Source organism: Osmerus eperlanus, chromosome 13, assembly GCF_963692335.1.
Source record: "Osmerus eperlanus chromosome 13, fOsmEpe2.1, whole genome shotgun sequence".
In the NCBI taxonomy this organism is placed as follows: Eukaryota; Metazoa; Chordata; class Actinopteri; order Osmeriformes; family Osmeridae; genus Osmerus; species Osmerus eperlanus.
Genome location: NC_085030.1, coordinates 1183788 through 1210295, shown reverse-complemented (window position 1 = coordinate 1210295; position 26508 = coordinate 1183788). Strand labels below are relative to the sequence as shown.

General features: G+C 43.2%; 2 protein-coding genes across 5 annotated transcripts in view; both read right to left on the bottom strand.

Moving 5' to 3' along the window:
• The window catches only part of LOC134032503 (myelin proteolipid protein-like), a 422406-nt gene that overhangs the window by 167474 nt on the left and 228424 nt on the right, over nt 1-26508 (bottom strand). The window lies entirely within an intron of this gene.
• The window catches only part of LOC134032131 (neuroligin-3-like), a 205829-nt gene that overhangs the window by 59831 nt on the left and 119490 nt on the right, over nt 1-26508 (bottom strand). For all 3 annotated transcript variants that reach the window (XM_062475965.1, XM_062475966.1, XM_062475967.1), the window contains one exon: nt 12438-12623. In XM_062475965.1, coding sequence (XP_062331949.1) covers nt 12438-12623 — 186 coding nt within the window. The remainder of the gene's footprint in view (nt 1-12437; nt 12624-26508) is intronic.

Here is a 26508-nt window from a genome sequence, read left to right as displayed (position 1 = left end):
AGAGGGACAAAAAGCCACATCTGCATGTTCAATTAGAGCCAGGAAGATGCCAAGGAGATAGCAATAAATTGGATAATCTCAGTCGTTTGAAGCTACAGAGAGAGTCAGAGAGAGTCAGAGAGAGTCAGAGAGAGAGAGAGAGAGAGAGAGAGAGAGAGAGAGAGAGAGAGAGAGAGAGAGAGAGAGAGAGAGAGAGAGAGAGAGAGAGAGAGAGAGAAAGAGAAAGAGAAAGAGAAAGAGAGAGACATGGAGATTATGGATTCCTCTCTGTAGATATCTAACTGTTGAATCCCAGTTAATAGGCTGGTCAGAGGCTCTTTCCTGCAGAAAACGAGAGACTGGTCTCTCCCTCCAGTCTCTCCCTCCAGGGTCTCTGAACTGCACTAGATCACCCAGGACACCAGACAGCCATCCTATAAACAGTACCAACACACACAGACACACACACACACCACTGCAGACGAAAGCGAGACCAAGGATCAGGGGCAAAGGCTGGGGGGGCCAGGGCTTGATGGATGGGCCCTCAAACTGGGCCCTGGGCAAACCCACACATAGAGAGAGCGAGAGAAGGCCAGAGGGTCCATGAGGATGATAGAATGAGATGGGAAGATTGAGGGGTGATATATAGGTAGAAAGTAGAGAAAAGGAGGGAGATGAAGAGGGTGAAGAGGGTGGTGGAGAGTGAGAGGGAAGAGAGAGAGAAAGATAGAGGGGGAAGGATCAAGTTTATTAAAGCATGCTTTGGCAGCATGGTTGCCGTATCCGCGGTTTTCTAGCGGGCACCAGATTTCTGCCCGTGTGGTGGCCTGCGCTGGGAGAGGGGGAAACAGCATGGATGGGGAAAGTGTGTGGGGAGAGTTCAGAGTTCATAACCTACACACACTTCCTTAAGTAGTGTCTCCTCACTTTCAAGTAATTGTTGCTCAGTGTCTCTGTTCGGTGGTGATGGGAAGCGGCATGATTAAATTATTTGTTGTAATGAACCAATGAAACGTGAAAATAGGTAGGCTCTCAACAGTGTGTGAACATATGCAATCCTCTACAATGCAAGCAAATCACTTGCATATGCGACCAAATTTTAATCTAGGCGACTAAGAATGATCTGGGGGGGGGGGGGGGGGTGTTAACACGTGGTAACATGATGGGCGGCTATGACAACACAGAAGTACAATCAGTTATTTTGCTGCTGCTCAACAATGAAAACGGAGATTGCCAAAGTAACTTGAAATTGCTAGATACGATTTTTTGTCACTATGGGAGGTAAAAAGTCTCTATACTGCCTCTGTCGCTTCCTCTCACAAAAAGCTTAACGTGCTTTTTACTGCAATCGTCATGCACACAAACACCCGCGCATTTGTCAGCTTTCAAAGAGATGGATGCAAAATAGCTAAAATTCCAGTCTGAGCAGAAAACTCTTTTTTGTTATCAAGGAAAATTAAAGAGCCCTGTACCTTGTTCAGATTCTTCTTGTTCTGCTAATCAGTTCTGCGAACTGTGAAAGAGCCTTCATAAGAGAATCAAATCCGATGTGAGACAGCAGTCTCACATCCTCACGCCTTTCAGACCTGATCCTTATTTCAACAGAAGACCCAGAGCTTCAGCAGTATAGGCCTATGACCCATCATCAGCACTGGAGAGGTGGCTGAAGTCAGGTGGCAAAAGAAAGTCATTCGCTAATAAATGGTAGATTAAACCCATATGCCGCCTGAAGAAGTCTCTTATTGTACCGAATTCCTGTGAAAGTACCGAGTTAATTAAGTCAGTTGCCAAATACAAGTTCAAGACAAAATCAAAGTATTTATTACATATATGTAAGGTGCAGGTGTCTGATACGCTCAAGCTGCATGAACGACTATCGCCTGATAGCACTGACCTCTGTCATCATGAAATGCTCCGAGCGGCTAGTCAAATCATTCATCTGCTCCTCGCTGCCTCCCACCCTGGACCCTATGCAGTTTGCATACCGGTCCAACAGGTCTACAGATAATGCCATCGCCCTGACTGCACACCGCTCTCTCCCACCTGGACAAAGGCGATACGTATGTGAGGATGCTGTTCATTGACTACAGCTCAGCATTCAACACCATCATCCCCTCCAGACTTATCTCCAAGCTTGTGGACCTGGGACTAAGCACACGCACCCCCCAGGGCTGTGTGCTCAGCCCTCTCCTGTTCTCCTTGTTCACTCACGGCTGTGTGGCAACGCACAGCTCAAACCTCCTTGTTAAGTTTGCTGACGACACAACCATCGTGGGCCTCATCTTTGACAGTGACGAGTCAGCCTACAGAGAGGAGGTTGATAACCTGACATCATGGTGTCAGGACAATAACCTATCTCTCAACGTCAGCAAGACTAAGGAGATGATTGTGGACTATAGGAGGCGGCAGGAGGAGGAGCATGAACCCCTTCACATCAACGGATCCGAAGTGGAGAAGGTCACCTGCTTCAGGTTCCCCAGGGTGAACATCCGCAATGATCTCACCTGGTCTGCTCACACGGACAAGGTGGTCAAAGCGGCCCGGAAACACCTCTTCTTCTTGAGGAGACTGAAGAAGTTTGGCATGGACCCAGTTATCCTCACTAACTTTCACAGATGCACTATAGAGAGCATACTGACTGAATTGCATCAGAGTGTGGTAGGGGAGCTGCACTGACAGGGCCCGCAAGGCCCTACGTAGTGTGGTCCGGTCTGCTGAGTTCATCATCGGCAGGAAGCTCCCAACCCTACAGGACACCTACCACACACGATGCCTCAGGAAAGCTGGCAGGATCCTAAGAGACTCTTACCACCCATCCTTCAGTCTTTCTAGCCCGTTGCCTTCTGGCAAGCGATACCGAAGCATTCGGTCTCGCACACGCAGACTGGACAATAGTTTCTTTCCAAGGGCCATCAGGCTTCTGAATGGACATTGATGGACATTGATACACTTCTCTCTAGTCACTTTACACACTCACTTTCAGCTACTGGTTGCACTATCAGCAATACTGCACTATTGTACTTCACTTGTCTTAGGTTAGTATAGGTTTATAAGGTTAGTATAGGTGGTAACACTTTATTTGAAGGGGTGTGAATAAGAGTGACATGACACTGTCATAACCATGACATGACACATGAAAGGATGTTCATGAATGTTTATGAATGTTGTCATTAGGTGTCATTCGGTAAATTATGTCATTTCTTATGCAAGGTTGACATTGTTTCTGATGTCTTTGTTATGACAACTTGACATTAACTGAGACAAAATAACCTGTCAATGTCTTTGTTATGACAACTTGACATTAACTGAGACAAAATAACCTGTCAATGTCTTTGTCATGACAACTTGACATTAACTGAGACAAAATAACCTGTCAGTCTTTGTTATGACAACTTGACATTGACTGAGACAAAATAGCCTAATTATCAAACTTGAATAAAATAATTTAGCTTTATTTGAGGTGTTGTCGTGCTGTTGCCTCTCCAGTGCACCTGTTGTCACTTTAATTTGCACCAAAACAGGTGACAATTGATTCACAATTGCTTATGCTTCCTAACTGGACAGATTGATATCCCTGAAGTTTAAATGACAATGTAATATTGTGGTGATTACGTGTTCCATACATGTTTTAGAGCAGTGTATTTAGCTTTATGTGTTAGCATTAAATACTACTGTCATATGGGGTTGGTTTTGACAATGGGGTTGGTTTTGACACGCTGTCATGAGACCATTATAATTGTGTCATGAATATTTTCCTTGACCTCAACTACAGTGGTAACATTTTCACTCGTCATAAAGATGTCATTAAGTGTTAATACACTGTCATATGCTTTTATAATAGTGTCAAGCATATTTTCATTGACCACAACTACAGTGGTAACATTTTCACTCGTCATAAAGATGTCATTAAGTGTTATTACACTGTCATATGCTTTCATAACAGTGTCAAGAATATTTTCCTTGACCGCAACTACAGTGGTAACATTTTCACTCGTCATAAAGATGTCATTAAGTGTTATTACACTGTCATATGCTTTTATAACAGTGTCAAGAATATTTTCCTTGACCGCAACTACAGTGGTAACCTTTTCATTCGTCATAAAGATGTAATTAAGTGTTATTACACTGTCATATACTTTTATAACAGCGTCATGAATATTTTCCTTGACCTCAACTACAGTGGTAACATTTTCACTCGTCATAAAGATGTCATTAAGTGTTATTACACTGTCATATGCTTTTATAACAGTGTCAAGAATATTTTCCTTGACCTCAACTACAGTGGTAACATTTTCATTCGTCATAAAGAAGTCATTAAATTAGTCAAATGCTGTCATAAAGGTGGCATTAAGTCTGTCAAATGCTTTTAAATACAAGAGATTTCCTTTAATGCAATAAACTTTTTGCACAATATAAAAGGACCAGAACAAATAGATTGTACCGGTAACAAATTTAAGCAAACTAACCTGCTTTCCTCAAACAGGGTTCCAATATTGTCCTAACTTACTTTTTGTACGTAATATTTTTTAACAACACTTATCATTTAGCAGACACTTTTACATGTATTCATTAACCCTAACAACAAAAAAGCACACAAAAACAGGAGGACCATGTTCTATCAAAGGTTTTTAAGTGTACTTGTACATTATTGGAAGCAGTTTTCCACTTTTCTTTTTTGTTGTGATCATTTCAGCCATCTCTTGTTACAGCCCTCCTGCAGCGCTCTGCAAACGCAGAGATCTTCTCACTTTTTTTGTCTCCAGCGAGCAGGGTCTCAAAGATGTCCAGAAATCAATATACATTTAAACATACATGCTGGCTTCAGGTATGCTGAAGCTACATTACCGATAAAAAAATAATAGAATGTGGGCCATGCCAGAATGGCTGGCAAACATAATTACCAAATTTAAGCAAACTAAAACCAAACCCAACAACTCAAACAGAACCTCTAGGCCTACGCTTACCCGACTTGTTTTTTCACGTCATGGAAAAGTCTGCCCAAGACACCATTATGATGGTGTGTCCCTAACCAGTGGTGCCACTCTATCATTTTAAGGTGAATCTTCAGTGACTCCGGAGTGCTATTACCTCTATGACGCCATATTTCCAGTTTGTATTTTCTGCCACGCACGCTCAATATGCTGAGTGTGAGCACCTGTGTCAGGGTCAACAAAGTTCCTTTTATGGCAGACAGAATATTGGCTAAATCCGTACTGGGAAAGCTGCCCCTTATAGGCATGCCATTCATCTGTGAGGATGGGTGTTCTGGGCCTGATGTGTCGTCGGATGTGGCCTGTAAGGGTTTGCCTTGAGCGGTCCCTGACGAGTCTCAGAATGGGTCTTCTGGAAGGACCATCAACCTCCAGCATCCCGAAGACCCACTGGCGTTCACGGCGCCAAGTGTTGCCACATCGGCCACGATGGTACTGAAAAGTAAATAAATATACTTTAATAAGGGTTGGGCTGTATAAATGTTTTAACATGTGGTATCCTTTCCACTTGCACTGCGGTTTACAGTATTATGTATATTAATTAACGCGTGAAAGAGTGTGGACAAAAGGAAATAACGGACATCTGAATGTTTCTCCTAAAATTAGCAAAGTATATAAATGTTAAGTAAGGTTATAGAACAGCTGCACACAAGTATACCTTTCGTTTGTGGGCAAATTTGCTCTCGTCGATGACAACAAATCGATGACGACCACCAATTCTCATTCCTCTCTTTTTCATTCGCTTGAGGGCAGCAACACACACCTTCAATGTAGACATAAAACAACAGTAAGTTGACTTTTGATTTAGTATTGAATTTGATAAATGTATCATGTATACAAATATTTAGGAATAAAGTGTGTTAGTGCGTTACATGCGTTTATACGTGTTTACACGCACTAACCATCAATGCATAAGCATTGCATGTGTCACTGAGTGTACTAAAAAAGTGTGTAGCAATGTTGTATTCAATTGTCTACAGTGGGATGTGACTTATCAAACATTGACATATATTTTTAACCTAGATAATTACAGTATTGCAACAACCTTTCTGAGTACTTTAGTCATTCTTGTCAGTGTCTTGGAGCTTGCTGCTATCCCCTCAGAGATCATGTCAAGCTGCTTCAACTGCAAACCTTGTGCAAACCTGAAAAAAAGAAAAAGCAATAATTAATCCTAATTGTAGTCATTCTTAATTTGTATTGTTGTTGCAATGATGTAATCGCCTGTCATTGAACTGGGTTGACATTAAACTACAAGCACACAGTATTATGCTAAACCAAAGTAGGTAGCCACTTCAAAATTGAATTATCAATTAGTCTACTTTAGGTGTCATAAGACTTATATGAGGGGTTATTTTATAGGAACTATATATTTAGTGCTAATACATTAGAGGTGGAAGTGGAACATAGTGTAACATACTTACACATGAATAACTCACACAGCTAAATCATTTACGAAATAAAACTAAAATGAATACTGTACCTGAGCATGAACTCAAGCCATTTCGCCAAAGGGGTGTGAGACTTGGTGAATATTGAGCCATTGCGCACAGACAGTGGATAACTTTTGTGACGCTTACAGACCCTGAGGGAAAAGAAGGTTCAATTATGTTAAATATCAAATATACAAAGATCAAATATATTTTCTAGAACATACGGTCGTGTCGTTACTGTCCACATTATACAGTAGGCCTAGCATAATGCCAATTTCAGACTTTCAGGCTCCATAATCAACTAGCATTTTGAGTTACACAAGTAGGCAGCATTAGTAAAAAATAAATAATAATAATTATTATTATACTTTTGATTACGTTATACTTTTTATTACAATAAGTAGGCTACCTGTAAATCTAGCAAGCTAACGTAAATTATAGACATGCTTAACTTACCACCGCAACCCATCGTTGCGATTGCATTTCACCAAATGCATGCTTTGATTACATTTTGCACACCTCATCCTCCTCTTCAGTATGCCCCATTTCTGCATCCATTTAACAATTTTTCTTTTGTTCCTCTTTGTATCAGAATGCCTTATATTTTTTTTAAGTGCTTGGAATAACCCTGCCATTGAAACAGTAATTTCGAAACCAAAAACCTATTTGTCTCTGATCCGGATTTCCTTGAATGTCGCGCCCAAATTTTTTGTCTAGGTATCCGTTTGACAGGAAAATACGTCATATGACTCTCCCTCGTCGCTCTTTACCTTACCAACGGCAACGTCGACACAGAGCATCATTGTGCCACCAGACTAACACTAATTGAAGCAGGTCGTCGAAGATATAAACGCACGAAGTTGGCAAAAGTTATAGATTTTTGAGGTAAGGTAAACATTGGTAAACACTTGGATTCTCTTTGCGAACTTACCATTGACATACCGTTAGATTTTTCTCGTTCTAGGTAAAGTTAACTGGTGTTAGCTAGGCTAGCTAGCTAAGCTAACTCTGTAGGCCTTATCAACGGGCATCAGGCTAACGTTAGCTAGTAACCTAGTTCTGCATAATTGTTTCTTCTTCTAGCGAGCTCATTTTAAACAGCTAGGTTAGCCAAAGTTACCTGAGGAACTGTGAGTTTACTAATGGAGCTGACATTACATAATGCTTGTGTTCTTTACTTTGTACAACTCTTGCTACCTAGATGGAAACTCGTTTCAATAAACGACCTCGTGGTGGGAGGGTGGAGGGAAAAAAAGTGAAGGAAAATGAAGACGAGAATGAAGTGGAGAAGGTGAACAGGGACCAGCCACAGGAAGAGAACCAGCCACAGGAAGAGAACCAGCCACAAGAAGAGGACCAGCCACATGAAGATGTCTCTGTTCGACCAGGCAAAAACAAGCGGGCGAAAGTTTCCCAGAGGAAATTATGTAAGTAATTTTGTGTTACAGTACTATCCAGCAAAACTTGAAATTTAAAACCAGCAACTAGCTAAATAAATAAATATAGAGTGAGCCTACATAAAAAAAGCTTAAATTGAGGTTTTTGAGCTTTGTTTACTTATACACCTGTGTGCTTCACCCCACCCCTTCTCACAGGCTCTAAAAAGACTGCTCAGTTTCCTTCCTCATCTTCAACTTCAACGTCTCCTGCCCCCTCCTCAGACTTAAGCTCCTCATCATCCTCAGAAGACAAAAAAAAAAGACCAAGAAGTCAAAGAAACACAAAGATTCACACAGCCGTTCAAGAAGTACGTACAGGCTTTGATTGTCTTTATAATCACATTGTTTCTTGCTACTATGTATTGAGTGCCAAATCCACAATACATGTTTGAAAATAGATGCTGACTAAATATATTTATTTTAAGTGACCACAACGGATGGAGTCATCCGCCGGTACAAGAATGCCCTGAAGAGATTCGGTAAATTTGGATCCATGAAAAATGCCTTTGCCAAAATAAACGTTGACCGCAACACCATTGCAAGAACAGCTATAATTGCTGAACTAGCCATCACATTTCCGGACATCTTCGAGACCCTGCTCCCTGGAGACGAAAATAGTGAGAAGATCTCAGAGTTTGCAGAGCGCTGCAGGAGGGCTGTGACAGAAGAGATGGCTGAAACGATCACAGCAAAAAAGAAAAGTGGAAAACTGCTTCCAATAATGTACAAGTACACTTAAGAACCTTTGATAGAACATGGTCCTCCTTTTTTTGTGTGCTTTTTTTGTTGTTAGGGTTAATGAATACATCTAAAAGTGTCTGCTAAATGATAAATGTTAAAAAATATTATGTTCAAAAAGTACGTTAGGACAATATTAGAACCCTGTTTGAGGAAAGCAAGTTAGTTTGCTTAAATTTGTTACCGGTTTGCTAGCCATAATGGCCCACATTCTATTTTTGCTGGTCCTTTTATATTGTGCGAAAAGTTAATTGCAATAAAGGTAATCTCTTGGATTTTAAAGCATTTGACAGACTTAATGCCACTTTTATGACAGCATTTGACTAATTTAATGACTTCTTTATGACGAATGAAAATGTTACCACTGTAGTTGAGGTCAAGGAAAATATTCTTGACACTTATGAAAGCATATGACAGTGTAATAACACTTAATGACATCTTTATGACGAGTGAAAATGTTACCACTGTAGTTGCGGTCAAGGAAAATATTCATGACGCTGTTATAAAAGTATATGACAGTGTAATAACACTTAATGACATCTTTATGACGAATGAAAAGGTTACCACTGTAGTTGCGGTCAAGGAAAATATTCTTGACACTGTTATGAAAGCATATGACAGTGTAATAACACTTAATGACATCTTTATGACGAGTGAAAATGTTACCACTGTAGTTGCGGTCAAGGAAAATATTCATGACGCTGTTATAAAAGTATATGACAGTGTAATAACACTTAATGACATCTTTATGACGAATGAAAAGGTTACCACTGTAGTTGCGGTCAAGGAAAATATTCTTGACACTGTTATGAAAGCATATGACAGTGTAATAACACTTAATGACATCTTTATGACGAGTGAAAATGTTACCACTGTAGTTGAGGTCAAGGAAAATATTCATGACGCTGTTATGAAAGCATATGACAGTGTAATAACACTTAATGACATCTTTATGACGAGTGAAAATGTTACCACTGTAGTTGTGGTCAATGAAAATATGCTTGACACTATTATAAAAGCATATGACAGTGTATTAACACTTAATGACATCTTTATGACGAGTGAAAATGTTACCACTGTAGTTGAGGTCAAGGAAAATATTCATGACACAATTATAATGGTCTCATGACAGCGTGTCAAAACCAACCCCATTGTCAAAACCAACCCCATATGACAGTAGTATTTAATGCTAACACATAAAGCTAAATACACTGCTCTAAAACATAATTGATTAATATTGTCATTTAAACTTCAGGGATATCAATCTGTCCAGTTAGGAAGCATAAGCAATTGTGAATCAATTGTCACCTGTTTTGGTGCAAATTAAAGTGACAACAGGTGCACTGGAGAGGCAACAGCAAGACAACACCTCAAATAAAGCTAAATTATTTTATTCAAGTTTGATAATTAGGCTATTTTGTCTCAGTCAATGTCAAGTTGTCATAACAAAGACAGTGACAGGTTATTTTGTCTCAGTTAATGTCAAGTTGTCATGACAAAGACATTGACAGGTTATTTTGTCTCAGTTAATGTCAAGTTGTCATAACAAAGACATCAGAAAAAATGTCAACCTTGCATAAGAAATGACATCTAATGACAACATTCATAAACATTCATGAACATCCTTTCATGTGTCATGTCATGGTTATGACAGTGACATGACAGTGTCATGTCACTCTTATTCACACCCCTTCAAATAAAGTGTTACCCAGATTCCCTCGCCAGATTTGGACATTCATTCTGGAGGTCAAATCAGATGAGTTGAGGAGTGTGAAGTATCCTGCCTTGTACACAATCTGGTTGACTCACTCCCCTGCGCTCCAGCGAGAAGGTAATACTTCAGCCAATCATCGACCTCACCCAGGGAGTCACTACGCAGCAATCTGTCTCCACAACAGAGCCGACAGAGAGACGTGCCACGCTCCCTGAGTCTTTGGAAATTTGAATTAGAATTCCCTGTTTCCTTTTCAAGGCCTCTCAAATGCCAGCCTTCCAGTCTTGTTGCATCCTGTCGCCATTTAGCTTGTCGTCGTGGCAACAAGAAGCCAAAACTGGTTTTGATTTCCAGATTGTGGCTTTTGAGGGGAGGGGGGGGGAGGGGGGATGAGGGGGGAGGGGGCTGCATGTGAGGGGTGGAAAGGCGGTTGGGCTGGGTCCGTACGTGCAGGTGCTCCGCCACGCTCCCTATCCCAGATTTCCCATGGCCCTCTTCAGCCCTAAACCACACATAATTACCTCGATCGGCGGCGAGGAGGATGCAGCTTTGAGAGATCTGATTGCCGCCGCTAACACTCGGTGGCGCACGGCCCGGCGTGATACAACACGCCTTGTTTCAATTTCCAAGCATCTAGTTTTTACTCAAGCTTCCCCCTTCCTCATCAGAAGCATGGCGGCAACGTTCATTTCCATTCAGGAGGAGAGAAGAGACAGGCTCAGTGATATCCAATTTACTGAGGAGGCAGAGAAACTGGTTTCACTGGCACTGTAATCACATGCTACATGGAGCATGGCCTTATGGAGCAGGGATGAAAAATATATAGTCTTACAAAAAAATTATATTATGGTAAAAGAATTATGTCCAAACCCAGTCATATTTCATCTTTGGCAATCAAGCCCATTAGTACAAAGCACATGCAAATTGTAGAAATGCAAAAATAGAGAACCCAGACTGGTGTGCTAAAAGGGATCAAAGCATCTCGGGTCATATGACCTCTCTCTAAAGGGTGGAGGGCATAGGAGACTGGTCCACTCACACATGAGGGGGATCACAGGGAGAAAGAAAGAAAGAAAGAAAGAAAGAGAGGGTAGGTAGAGGGTGGGGATGGTATTTATGGTCACTGAATTATTTTCTTGCCGTATAGCCCACCACCTTGTGTCAGAGCTCAACAGGCGTGTGGACTCCAACACATCTGCTTAGCACACCCAACAATCTTGATTACCATTCGTGTTTGTCGAAGCGTGTCGATTACTGATTTATATAATTACCTCACCCATAAATACCTCCCCCTCTCTCTCTCCAATATTAAAACATGAACACGGCTATGTTGATGTCTTGCATTTCATTATGTGAAAGCTAATGTGACCCTGACATGAATATGTGTCAACATCAACTATAGAAAAGACACATCATATACATGAGTGGATAGACACCTGGCTGTAATAGTCTAGGGAGGGGCATCCAGGTGTTGCAGGGGGCATCAATATAATTATGATTCTGCAGGCACCAAGTAGAAGCTACACTATTGGGGGGGGGGGTCATTTTCATGCTTTATTGGACAGTTTGAAGTGAAGTGTGACAGGAAAGGCAGGGAGAGAGAAAGAGGGGGAAGACATGCAGAAAAAGGCCAAAGCTGGATTTGCCACCGCAGTAAGACCTCAGCCTACATAGTACACACAATTATCCAGTGAGCTACTGGAGCTAAATTCTTTGAAAACCTTTTAGGTCCCAGCATGATATATGGCAAGCTAACATATTTTTATTTTAAAAGCTGGTCGGTTTACAAAATGTCCACCCATATATATAATCACACAGCCAGTATGACTCTATCTTAAGCTGCAGGTGCATTAGAGGAATCTTAGCATGAAACATATATTGATATGCTGTCCAGTTTAAGCACACACAAACACACACACACACAGCCTACCTAGTATTAGGACAATGTTCATCACTGACTTCATAAGGTAAATCCATATGTACTGTAAGTACTTTAGATTGACCAGCAGATATAACAAACGGTATTCCTCATAGCAGGAATACTCTTTTAGAGATGGAGTGAGCAAAAGAGAGGGAGAGAGAGAGAAAGAGGAAGATACAAACTGCTCCCCAGGAACAGATGCCCTCGTCTCTCTGCTCCTACCTTCAGAGTGGTGGGAAAGGGTGAGCAGGCTGACACAGGAAGCCCCTATCCCAGAGCCGAACACTGTGATGCGGTTGGAATCACCCCCGAAGTAGCCAATGTTCTCACTGATCCAGCGCAGGGCCTGGATCTGGTCCAGAAGGCCATAGTTCCCCTTAGCGGCCTGGTCACCAGTACTAAGGAAACCTGCAAGAAACACACGTGTTGGAAAAAGAAAATGTGTTAAGTCTAGTGGATTTTATATCATACTGTAGATCTGCCCAAGCAATACTTGTGATAATCACTCAATGATTTCAAACTACTGTATTTAGCAAACCTTTGTTTGAAAGGTGACGCAAATTTTCTCTTTGGAAAAATGATGCAGAATTGTGTAATGTCACATATACCATTTCTGAAATTGTTTGCAAAATGACAGATCAGCTGCCAGAAAAAAGACAACAAGCTCCATCTCTCTGTCCTTTAATTCCACTATCTCTCCTGCACTGCACCATTTTTCTCCCTCTTTCTCTCACTCTCTCTATCATTCCATCTTCCCATCTCTCAAAGTCATCAGCCCATAGAGCGGACTTATTTGAGTACGTCGGTCAAACGGAGAGTGTTTGTGTGTGTGTGTGTGTGTGGCCACATGTCATCTGGCAGTTATGGGAAATCAATGTTCCTGCCATCCTAGACGACCACACATCATCAGGGATATTGACCAGCCACCATGAGAACTATACCTTTCCAGAAATACCATTGGGGATGGAAAGGAAGTGGGGGGAAGTTAAGTGAAATATTGATGTTCCAAAATTGTATTTTTTTCAATGAGGATCACTTCATGGACTCTCTACTCTCAATGCAATTTTCCTGTCTTTCCATAAATGTTCAATCTTGCAAAGGTATAACGGGAATCATATAGGAAGACCATACAGTATCACCAATACTGTATCTGTTTAATAGATATAAATACGGTTCTTAGTATTTATAACCAAATAAATTCAGGCCTGAACCCGGGTTGTAGCTTGTTAAGTACTAACGCCCACCCATGAAAATAATATTTTTAGACTGCTATACATGCCATATATTGTTGGAAAGCTACAATTCTTGTGCTTCTATATATAAACCATTTCAAGTTTGAGTCACAACAGCAATCAACATCTTTGTCCGACCACCAACATGTAAACAAAGTGAAAGAAAACAGAGACTTCTCACCTAACAAGGCTCAGAGTTGTCCAGTTATGCAAAACATCCCAACCAAAATGGTCTGGTTACATTCCCAAAGGTCCAAGCTATCTAACCAAGTCAAGTATTTCCTCCAAAACAATGTATTACATCCTTAAATAGCCATGATCTCTTGTTGCATCATTCTCACTTTGCCGTCTGAAGAGACCAGTCACTCGCGCACAATCGGTCATACTTCGGGTTCGCTTTGGAATATTTACGATATCTTGCTTTCAAAATGGCCAATTCACTCTGACCTTTCGATTGACACCTCATTTGACCCAACAGGAGCTTCCATGCCCTGTCCATAGCTTTCTAAAGCCAACCAGGTGGCTCCCAAAATCCGTGGGTCCTGCCCTTTTGGAGTCTCCACAGGGCCCTTTAGAAAACGCCTGGATGTACTCTTAGAAAAACATGTGTCAAATATGAATATAATGTGGTATTATATTAGACTTTTGGCTTGGATTAGGTAAGGCTTCATGTTACGGTCCCGTTGTGTCTTCCAGCTAATACCTACCACCTATAGGCCTCTTCAGCCATCTGTTAGCTAAACAAAATCTAGGCAGAAATAAAAACTTGGCTTCTATTACTCAAAGCCAGTAGTACATACAGGGGACCTGACAACAGGGAAGGAACTTCAGAGTGTCGCCTTTCAAAAGAAACCACAACCATACATGTACTCCAAATAGTTCAAGAACAACTTTCAATTTACTTTGGGTATGCCTTGTTTATGCGTTTTTCTTGAATTTGACAGGAATGACAACTGTCTCGTACTCGGATTGGGTTTGGACTGAAATATGACGCCTGATCCACACTCTAGTGTATATGTATATACACCATTTACTGTACATATTAAACAGATTGTCATGAATGGGACCAACCCTCCGGCCTCCAGCCTGCCATCACTCCGCCCCCACATCCTTCTATCCCCTTGCTAGCTGACACACAGCGGGTGGGCGGGGTAAAGGGCAGGGCCAATCACCGATAGGTCAGTAGTAGTGACAAAGAAAGTAGGCAGGAAACACATGGATCAACAGATGGTCTCCTTCACACATGTCCCAGAAGATAACAGAGAAGAGCAGGAGGGCAGGAACGAGGGAGAGGCAGAGGGAGGAAGAGAGAGAAAGGGATGGAGTGAGCATGAAGGGGGTGTGGGAAGTCAGTGCTTGAGGGAGGAGAGGATGGAAGGAGGGAGTACAGAGGATGACACAAACACAGAAAAAGAGAGACATACAGACAGGCAGAGAGTGACAGAGATGAGAAAGAGGGAGGATGGGATAGAGAGAAAAAAGGTTTAAGAGAGAAAGAGAAAAAACTAAAGAGAATTACAGAAGACTGTCTTGTTTCTCTGGTATTCCCAGATATCCAGAGGGTAACAGCCATAAAACGCTTTTCAGCAACACAAACACACACACACACGACCACTGTCGCATACATGTTTGTATAAACACATATACACACACACACAAACACAGTTACTCCTCTAAGGGGCTTGGACGTGACTCTCCCAGAATAACACTGGTTAGTGGAACAATTCTTTCTATAGTAGAAACACACAGCGCCAGGCATAGTTAGGAAGACAAGCAGAGACAATGGAGCACAGGCTGCAGTATGTGTGTGTCACCATAGACTATTCATGCATGTGTGTATTTTCCTGTGCTGTTTGCATGTGTGTATGTCTTGAGTGTGTAAGTGTATGTTTCATGCTAAAACATAGTTCTAGTCTTGTCTAGCTCATAACATTTTGTATGACCTCATTTAATCATACACAATCTGTATTTGACAGGGTCGCTGTACAGCTGAAAACATACATATCATGCTGTACCTACTCATGTTGTATTTTTGACAAGGGGATATAGGGAACTGAATTACTCCAGATGAATATGCAGCTTATTGAATATTCAGTGTAGAATGCAGTGCCCGCTCCGAGTTAGCTACTCCTGCGTCTCAAGGCACGTCTGGCCATTAAAGCTCAGAGCAGGAATTTCATATATTACTGAAGAAGACAGACACAGACCACCAGGCCGCGGGCACCGTTTAAAAATACATTCAATTTTGCTGGTGGTTATATTTTAATTGGAAAGGTGGCAGCAACTGTTTTCTTTTAGAAAGCAATTAAGATAGCGAGGTAATTGTTTTTATGCATGGTTATTTCTGATTTACATTTATGTCAGGTCCATCATGTTTGTTTGTGCTTTAAGGAGTCTTGGGTTGCTGTTGTTTACATGGAGGCCTAGCTTGTTTGGTGTGTCTCAGAACGTATCATTACATATCGTTACTATTCTGACTGGTTTAACTTAAGTTTTACTGCTAATTGTGCTTATTATAGTCAGCTGGTCCCTCCAGCCAAACGCCAGATTGTACAGTTCAACGTCCGTGTACAGGCTTGAGATATGGCAGTTCAGTCGTAGTAGCCCATAGCTTGTAACCCACAAGATCTAATCTAATGCCTCTCATCCTCTCTATCCTATTTCTTTCCCTCTGGCTTGCTCTCCCTTGTTCTGTCTTCTCTTTTAATTCAAGCACTCCCCAGTTAATCAGGCAAAGGCGGATGTAGCTACATAGCTTGCTGGGTAAGTCATAGTCAAAAGGAAACATTTAACTTATGTCAAATGAGACAATAAGCAGCAAGCCTACTGAAATTCTGTAGTAGCCTGAAGCGAGCAAAGCTAGATGAAGTGATTAAATTGTTGTAGATTGAGTGGCTTCCTATAATACTACACTGTATGGCTAGCTAATTACCAACAATGCCATGGCAATGACGTTGAACTGCAAGAAAGCTAAGGTTATTTGAATGTTTTTTCCAAGGCAGCTGTAGGTGCGTGTGTTTCTGTGCATGCCAGTGAGTGTGTTTACGTGTGAGTCCTAGAGATATTAATCATCCTGGGAGCGTTGCCATGACATTGGACAGGTCACAGGCTGGCCATGTCATGTCTGTCCCCTCCCATCTCCCCTGGTTGGACTAAACAACACACAAAGCCCATCATCAGCTGTAAACAACAACAACATCCTCTTCCCATGGCATTTGAAGTGAGCTCAGTGAGCAATAAGGAACACAAGAAAATGTCAACAGCCACACCCACACATGGTCCCCCTTTATCATCCCCTGACACAGTAAGACACGTATGACTATAGAGATCTATAGACACTCCTGTCTAGAGGAAGAGAGAAAGAGTGAGCCAAGGAGGGAGAGACAGAGGTGACAGATATGTGAGATGGGTGTGTGTGGCCACATGTAAATCCATGGGTAACTCACCCTTCATCAATAAACGTGTACTGGCATCCCCCCCCCCCCCCCCTTTTTAAACGTCTGTTTCCCATATACGAGGGGCCATAAGTCTGCTGAGAGAGGTGGTGATAATAATCAGTCTGAACTTGGGGGACGGGGAGTTCGGTGGGTGTTGAAGCTTGTTTTTGAGTTGAAGAGACAGGCAGCAAAAGAGAAAGAGGGTGAAAAAGGGAGGTGGAAGAGTGGAGGCAAGAGATGCAGAGGGTGAGAGGAGGAAGAGGGACAGTAATAGGAGGAAAAGAGTAGGAAGAGCAAGAGGAGCTAAAGAGGATGGGAATAACAATAATGACGCAATGGGTGACAACTTTTCTCCATCTTTCAAAGACTCTCTTTCTACTCATCCTTGTTCTATGTTTCTCAAAAGTTCTCTTAATTTCCCCTTTCTCTCTCTTTTTCCCTTCTTTTATTCTCGCTCTAGGGGTGGCTGCTAACAAGGCTGTCTGTGTCCCCTCCTCCCTCTCTCTCTTACTCTCCTTCCAAATCTCTCCTCTCTTCTTTCTGGGGGAATAATGGCCTCACACAAACTCAGCCTTGACAGCCTCCTAAGAATCCACCACTACAAAAGAGCCCAAAGTCCCTACTCCTCCCTCCTCTCCTTCCCCTCCCATCTTCCCACACTGAAAGGGGTGTCTGGGGTGTGGAGGGCAGGGTGAGAATGATGGAGGGAGGGTAGAAGTCCTTTTAAGGTTCAGTAGCGCAGTCTGCCTCCACGGGAAACATTCCCACAGAACCCAACCTGCATTCTCTATTTTGTTTGTCCTTCAGGGTTATGTCGTTACGAAAAACAAGCAGTAAAACAGGGGGAGTGGACAAGGGTGGTGAGGTGAAAGGGTGAGGAGTGAGGAGAAAGGCAGGGTTGCTGGGGGGGGGGGCAGGGGAGGCGGGTATAGGGACTGGAAGGAGGAGGGCATCTGAAAGTGGCATTGGGTTCCTGTACTGCTGCTCTGTTTAAAGCTCACTGCAGTGACAGAGCACCACTGGAGAGAAGGAGGGAGAGAGAAAGGAGAAAGAGATAGGAGAGAGATAGAGAGAGACATCTCTACAGAAGTAGGGAGAAAGCAGAAAGAGGGAGGGAGGGAGGGAGGGAGGGAGGGAGGGAGGGAAAAGAGTTCCTTTATGGTCCTCTGAACACTGAGGCCTATTCAGCCGGCGCTTCATCCTCTCCTTCCGGTGAACAAGAAGAAGAGCATAAAGAGTTGAAGCCATCAAAAAGAAACAAGCAAGTGAGAGAAAACTCGAACTTGCCCCATTGCCTCAAAAAGTATTGTTGTTGTTGCAGTTATTGTATTTCTTTCATTATCTGTCCCGGTCAGCTCTTCCTTCTCTGAGAGGATGTCTAGAAGGTTTTGGGGTTGTATGACGCAATGATCCCAGTGTACCTGGTCACAGTAATGAAAGATAATATCAGATCACTCCAAAGTGCTCTATCCTGTAACATCTGAATTTAGAATCTAAGTACTCCCCTCAACAATGGATTGGTACAAACAGAATAATAGCATGACTGCATGCTTTCGCTGAAAGCCCTGAGGGACAGAACGCTTCCAGAAATGGACCAGTTGTCCTGAACAAAGTTTTCATGTATAAACAAGAGGAAAAAGGATAGGAGACAGACAGACATTCTACTACACAGACAGACCCTCGCACCATCTGTCTGTGTGCAACAAACCGTTGTAAAACAAATGTCTCTCTCTCTTTCTCTCTCTCTTGCTCTCAAACACACAAACACACATAGTTCCTAAAGCCCAGACCTCTTACAGACAAACATGTTTTTGAGAAATAGGGATAAGAGACTGACAGATCAGTGTTACCGTGGCAGCAGTTAGCCAGACACTGGTTGATCTATCTGTTACTCTAGGGACAGAACCATCATCGGACCTGTCCTTGTGACCATCCAGTCAGACAAGGTCTCTCACACTCAGACACAATAATACCTGGCCAGGCCTCGGGACAGTATTGGGGCCAGAATAGCCCCAAGCAGAGCTAGAAGGAACTGTAGAGTTTGTGTGCGTGTATGGACTCCCTGTATAGATGTATCCTCCCTGATCAATCAATCAATCAATCAATCACATAACCACTATACACGCTGCCTGTGCTTTCAAGGTAAGTGATGGTTTGTATTCCACAGTTCCGAGGACAGCACTCTCCTTCTGAGAAAGAATTGGAGCTGAAGAGAGAGGAAAAAAAGAGAGAGAGAGATGATGGGAGTAGTGGATGGACAGAAAGAGGAAGAGGAATGTTTGCTTGTTTCAGGACACGCAGGTTAACTGGAGCTCTGGTCCCACTTGAAGAAACACAGATCGATAAAAAGAAATCCAAAAAAACAAGGGACGCTTTTTTCCATTTGACTGATTGATCTCAGATCTCGGATCTGTCTCGTTGGTTCAAAGATGCAATAGAAGACGGAAAAAAATGCAGTCCACAATGTACGGTATGAGAAGTTTGCGTTACTGTGGATCAGAGACAAGCCGTATCAAAGCAGGTTAGGGGTGAGTGAATGAGAGGCAGGCGATGGTGCTAAGGCAGGGGGTGGGTCAGGTAGATGAGGCCACGGAGGCGTGGTGACAGTGAGGTGGGGGGTGATAGGAGGTGAGGTGATAGTGAGCCAGGGAGGTTAGGGGTGATGGGAGGTGAGGTGATAGTGAGCCAGGGAGGTTAGGGGTGATGGGAGGTGAGGTGATAGTGAGCCAGGGAGGTTAGGGGTGATGGGAGGTGGGGTGATAGGGAGGTGGGGGGTGAGGTTAGGGAGCCAGGAAAGGCGGGGAGACGGAGAGAGTGTGAGGTGGGGGGGTATCATATGGAACATCTTTTAATGGCATCATTTAGATCATCTGCAAACTCTCCTGCAAAGGTCTGAGCTGCTCTAATACCAGCTGTAATGAGATTTTGTGTGTGTGTGTTTGTGGTGTGTGATTAGCTTAATTAGAGACTATTAAAAAAGGATGGATGGAGGGATGGAAAGAAAAAAAGAATGGATAAAGAAAGGAAGGAAAGAATGAAGGTACAAAGAGAGAAAGTGTTTTAGATGGCTATATTCAGTCCCGTAAGCTTTAGTGCTTGGGCCATGTTTGTTTGAGAATACATGTAAGTGCTCATCCAATGATTGTGTGTTTGTGTTTGTGCAAAGCCAGAGAGTGCGGGTGAATGGGAATGACTCCAACATGTGTGTGAGAGAAAGATTAAGAGTAAGCACAGGGGCAAAAGTGTGAGAGTGAATGGGAGACAGTACTGCAACATTTTTTGTGTGTGTGAGAGTGTGTGTTATGGTGCAGTGAGGGAGGTATGGGCATTAATCAGAAAGAGGAGGGCTGGTTGTGAGGTGCAGGGAAGAGATGGATGGGGTGTGAGTGCAATGATGTCACCCTGACAAATGGGCTGGCCATGTTGGCTGGGACTCGCACATCGCCTCTCATTTCAATTAGTTCATAGTACTGCTACTAGCTCTGTCCCCCCTACACACACACAGATATACACATACAGTATGTACACACACATGCACCCAACATACACACATACAGTATGCAAACACTGACATACACATGGCCGCAGACACACATAAAGTGTACAAAAAGACAAGACACTGATTCCAGCCATAAACACAAATGCTCCCATGGCAGAACTCCGTAGCAGGAGTCAGTGATCCATAGGAACAGCATCTTCAATTAATCTCCCTCAATTACAGTGGCGACACTAACTCTCCATTCAAACCACTCACTCATTTCAATTGATACTTCAAGCCAAACACAAACACACACACACCCACAGAAGGATCTACTCTTTTAGCAAGTACAGGCCTGGAGAGGTTTGCAGAGACAGGCAGAGGATGTGTGTGTGTGTGTCATGCTGCGTTTGGAATTGTATTTTTTTCATACTGCGAACCAACCATATGTTTTCCCATCATATCAACTTGATATGATTTGATATTAATATGGATTTGAAGTGATGATGGCATTATGATAAATCATTTGGGCTAATGGTAATAACAGTGTCTACTCAGAAAGGGACAGGAACCAACTGGAGAGGAGAGAAGAGGATGAGCGAGACAACAGGGTAAGGTAGAATAGCATAAGGATGGATGGGAAAGGGAAGAGAGGAGGGAAGAAAGGAGGAAAGGAACGAGGAGGAGAGGAGTGCTTTGCTAGACTTGGCAAGCAATGCTAGGTATAAATTAGGCAGAATGTGGCTAGGCTAGGTAGGAACACGGCAGGACTTGACTACACTAAGGTAAGTGATGCTAGATACGAATCATGCAGAACATCAGCAGTTTAGAAAGCACTACTTAGCGCTAGGCTTGTCCATAAGGAGCATGGCAGAGAGGGGAGGCAATGAGCGGTGGGCTTTGACGGTCAACTCACAGGGGCTCAACAGCAGCTTAACACCAGTACAGCCGACTAACCTTCCCAGTCTCTCATCAGTCTTTCATCTCTCTGGGAGAGCACATCTGGGGTTAATACCAGCCCTATTGGGGGGGGGGGATTAGATAGGGAGGAGGGAGTAGAGGCAGGGGGGTGGGTGGTTGAAATTGGATTAGTTAAAAGCATTCTACAGTAGGAGCGTTAGGTAGATAAACACAAACCTACTTAATCAAGGACTCACTGACATCAGAGCCCATTCACATAAAGTAAGTTTTCTGCATTTTCAATACTTTAGGTAATGTAATCATACACATAGTAGTACATAATCCACACATGTAGTCTAACTGGGATGCTTTGCTTTAATTAAAGCCATCTTAAAAATCACATACAATCTAATCTACTACAGCATATCCTAATAATAGCAGCAATTACACTCGTTCAACAGAGGCTAATTGGGCTAAAAGGCAACTGCGCGGGACAGTATTGTGGAATATGGAAGTGGAATATTTCTTTCTTGAGAATAGATGTTTGTATAGGCTTATATAATGTGTATGTTTGTTTGCAAATGTGTATGTGTATTACAGCTTGTGTGTACTGGAGAGCTGGGCTTGCATAGTGAAACATTTTCTTTTTTGGGAGAAACGCTTGCACTGACAACATGCAGAGAACAATCATGAACAATCTTTTGATGAACAGTAACTATTTGTGTGTATATGTGTTTAAAGGTGAGCCACTTGTACTCCAACACCTTTCTTGAAAAAATGACACACAAAGATATACTTGTTCTGTTTCAGCCCCTATTCCCAATGGAGACAGACTGAAGTACCATTTCCATGCAGAGAGCCCAGGTTAATGAGCAGCTGGTTGATCCCACCTTCATTTAATTTTCATCTTCCTCCTTTTAATCTACTGACAATACATATCTGTAGCTCTTTCTTGTTGTTATCTTGTTCTATCCCTTCTCTCACTCAAACACTCCCTCTCTACTCTGTCATCTCCCCCTTGTAGCTCTGCATTATTTCTCTCTACCTCCCCCCCCCCCCCCCCCCACCACCACCATAACCCTTGACCCTTTCCGCCAGTAACAGGTTAGATGAGACTGTCCGTTTCATCTTCGCCCTCTGCCCGTCCCTGGGGATAGCTCTGTGCTGGGTGGCCGGGCTGGGCCAGGCCAGCGGAGATGCCAGGATTGTGGGCTCTGTTTGTTTGGCCTCCATCCCCTCCACAACGTCCAGATCTGTCTGACAGCTTGGTTGTGGTGCCATGGCCCCTTAGGGATAACCGTCAGATACAATGTCACCCCAACTTTGTTCCACGCCTCCCCATAGGGAGGTCGGATGCACACTACATGCACCTGAGGACCCAGGGCTAGGCCAGAGAGGTGGGGGTGGGATGAGAGGGATGGAGGAAGAGGGGAGAGAGACACAGGTACAGAAAGAGGTAGAGTGGAAGAGAGATGGTTAGCGATACACCAGTACAGAGACAGAGAGAAGAATATAGAGACCAAGTGAGAGTGACTGACAGATTATGAGAAATAGAAAGACAGCAAGGTAAAGTAAGAGACAGAGAAAGCAAGAGAGCAGTTAGGGAGAGACACAAAAAGAGGGGTATCTGGTGCCGTGAACTGTGAAAGAGAGAGAGCGATAGATAGTGATAGAGACAGGAGAGATGGCAGTGTATTTGTGTGGTACTGTGAAATGTGTGTGTGAAAGAGAACCAGAGAGAGAAGAGACGTGAGTGACAGGAGTGTGCGTGTGTGTGGCACCGTGAACTGTGCCGCACGGTGCCACAGCCTCTCTGTTCTCCTTCTGCTCATCATTTTATCTTCATCAACAACATGAAGTTTGATAAGAGATTAGATTAGAACTGGGGCATTCAGCTTTTGAGCCACATGATTAAACGCAGAATAAATCAGCCATACGGTTCAACGGTGCTGCTAATTGTGCATTAGACAAACTGTTGTGAGGCGTGTCTGATTGGGTGCCTGCTTGCACTCAGCACAACTCAGTTAGCTGGCCTTTGAAACTACCACAACCACCAGGAACTCTTCATGCCCTCTTTGCAGTGTAGCACAGTGAGAAAAGGAGAGAAAGACAGATAAGGAGAGAAAATATGGAGACAGCAAGAGAGAGAGAGAGAGCGCTGGCGTGCCCCTCTGTGCCAGAATCGGGGATTCTTCTCCTAATCAGGACAGAGAGAGCAGCGATGGTCGTCTCGCTGTCGAGTTCCGGGTCACCTGACGCTGCCTCATTCGCTGAGCTCTAACCCTTCCACATGCGTCTCACGCATCCTCCTCCTTTCCACTCCACTGCTCTGACAACTCCACCCAGACCTCTCCTTTCCATGAATAAAAGGGATAGGTTCTCTCTCTGGTAATTCGATTACCTACGACATCCCTGCTTTAAGTGTATGCTGACAAAGCAAAATACGAAGGGGAGGTGAATTGTCAGGTGAATTGTCAGTGCTTATACATAAGAACCTCTTCCCAACCACTCTCCTTCTCTTCTCTCCAAGGGCATATCTGTGCTTTTTATTAGATGACGAACATTTATGCTCCAGAGGTCTGTCAGTCACTTCATGTAGGTTCAACCCCACTAGCTATCTACCATCTAATTGAGTTTCACGCACATGGTTTTACTGTGTACCATGAAGCCGCCTACAAGAAAAATAACTACTGAGTGGGCCTGACTGTCTCTCTGCACTTTATGTGGGCTAAAGGGAATTATCCTTCACAACACAAAAGAACCACAAGCTATCGTGTATCATCAGCCTATGGCTCAAATAGTTAATTATGTGCATGCTGGTGTTTATAAGGATGGTGAGCAGGACCAGATCAAGCCTGGGAAAAAAAACATTTATTAACCCTTGTGTTATCTTCGGGTCATTCTGACCCATCAGTCATTGTGACCCACCGTCGTATTGCGACAGATTTACTGCATACAAAGACAAAGTGAAGCATTTTCTTTTAACAGCTAGGCTGTCTCAGACCCCCCACATTGCAAAGGTTAAAAGAAAATTATTTTAATTTGTTTTTGTATTGGGTAAAATTGGGTAAACACAACGATGGTTCATTATGAACCTTTGGGTCATGTGACCCGAAGGCAGCACGAGGGTTAAAAGACAAAGACATATAACTTAGTGGAATCGATAGTTTTACAGTTGTGTATTCTGGTTCCCCAAAAATATCCCAGATGTACTCTTTTGGTCATCAAAGGTTCTGCTATGTGACATGACACACTAACAGACACACACTCTTTCTTTAATCCATTCACACATGTGCACATACACACACATACATCCCAACGATTTTTGGCAGATTTTCTGGCAGCATAGGGGATGGAGGGTGGATGATGGAGAGGACTGGGCAGTTTCAGAGCAACACACTGGCTTAAACTTCCATGAACCTCGAATCTTTTAATCTCTGGTTATGTACATGCCATCTCTGCTCTCCTCCCCTTTCTTCCTGTCTCCCTTGTTTCTTGCCTCTCACATCTTCCCCTCGGGGCTTGCAGGGCTGACTGGAGTTGGACGTTTGCGTGAGAGTGCATGAACTGTGAATGTGTGTGTGTTGGACAAGTGAGTGTGGAGTTTGTTTGGGTGTGCATGTGTGTCAGAATGTGTGTTATTTTGTGTGTGTAGGATGTGTTTGCAAAAATAAAGTTGTATTTGTGGTACGACAAATTTGTTTGTCGTACCAAAATTTGTTTGTCGTACCAAATCTGTTTTTGATAAAAGACTCATTGAGCGGATTTCAGTGAAGAGATTACCTTTCTTACTACTAGTCTGACTGGTCTGTCTGTGCAACTTGCTACTTGAATGCTCTGTCTGCAAACACATCTGTCTGTCTTTCGGTATGTCTGTCAGCTGGTGATCTACCTGTCTGTCTGTCTGTCAGTCAGCCTGTCTATCTACCTGCCGTCTATCTATATATCTATCTATCAGTCCTTCCTTACTTCCACTTGTCTGTCTATCTACCTCCATGCTTGTCAGACCTTATCTCATAGTATAATGAAGTATCCATGACTGCCCTGCTCAGGAGAGAAGATTACTTTGACAGTTGATTTAGCTAATTAAACCAGGGGGACAATGAAACTTGTCTGGGAGCACCTTTTATAATCACCCCATTTATTTGTAACAACTTAACTATAGTCTCATGCTCTCTTCTCCCCGTAGGATTGGCATGAGCTATGTTTATGATTTGTAAAGGAAGTTAATCATCATCTGCACATAATCTGAATTTAGATTACATTAGACTCAACTCACTTATTTTGACCCAAACATATTTTTTGTCTTTCTTTGCATTAGACCATTGTATTCTGTTCATTGAAACCAAACCATATATCATATCAAATTCATAATCTAACTTGTTCATTTTATTTCATATATACTTTGCCTCTTTCTACTTTGGCTCTCGATGTAGGCGGTCGCATTTTTCTCTCCTCCCCTCCCTGACCTTCCCTGCTTGGCTTTGTCTTGTTTTGTCTGTCTCAAGATACTCTCTCATCATCACTCTCCGAAACTAGAAGCATGGAGTTAATTAGCTGGTCTCTCAATGCAATGGCGTGTCGTGTGTCTAGCGGCGCTTTCCGTGGAGGACGTTGAAGACATCTTCATCCCGTAACCAGCACAGGCCTTGGCCAAGGCCGTTGCTTGAAAACAACCTGGAGAGCGCTGAAGCGAGACTATCTTGCTCTTCCCTTCCCCCCCCCCACCGACATCTGTGGTTTGGTCTCTGCCCGGGTCATGACCAAGGATGTCTCCTTGCCAACACAATCTGCATAGGGAGAATCGGACTGATTGTGGCCTAGGTCGAGGGCGCCAACCCAGACCTACTCACACATTAACTTTCACCTACTACAGATATCACCACCCCCCCACCCCCATCCAACGCCTTCGCCTGCTTGTTTCCCCAGGGTGGCTGGCGGGTCTGTGTTCAGCGCCTACCATGGCTGCAGGTCCAGATGCTGCTTGTCTACCCCCCCACTCCCCGTTGCAAGTCACGTGTTTTGTTTTGTAGGGCTTATGTGCTGAGGTTTTTTCCTGTTCCCACACTGTACTCCTCTAGGAGCATTGTCTGGGGTTGCCTTTTTCTCTCCTCCTCTCTCCTCATGTTATGCTGTAACTTTCTAGTTGGCGCCGAAAATGGCTGCCTAGGTAGGCTCTCCTGCCAAAGTAAACTCCTTGTTTGACCCAATAGGAGCTTCCATGCCCGGTTGACAGCCCTCTACAG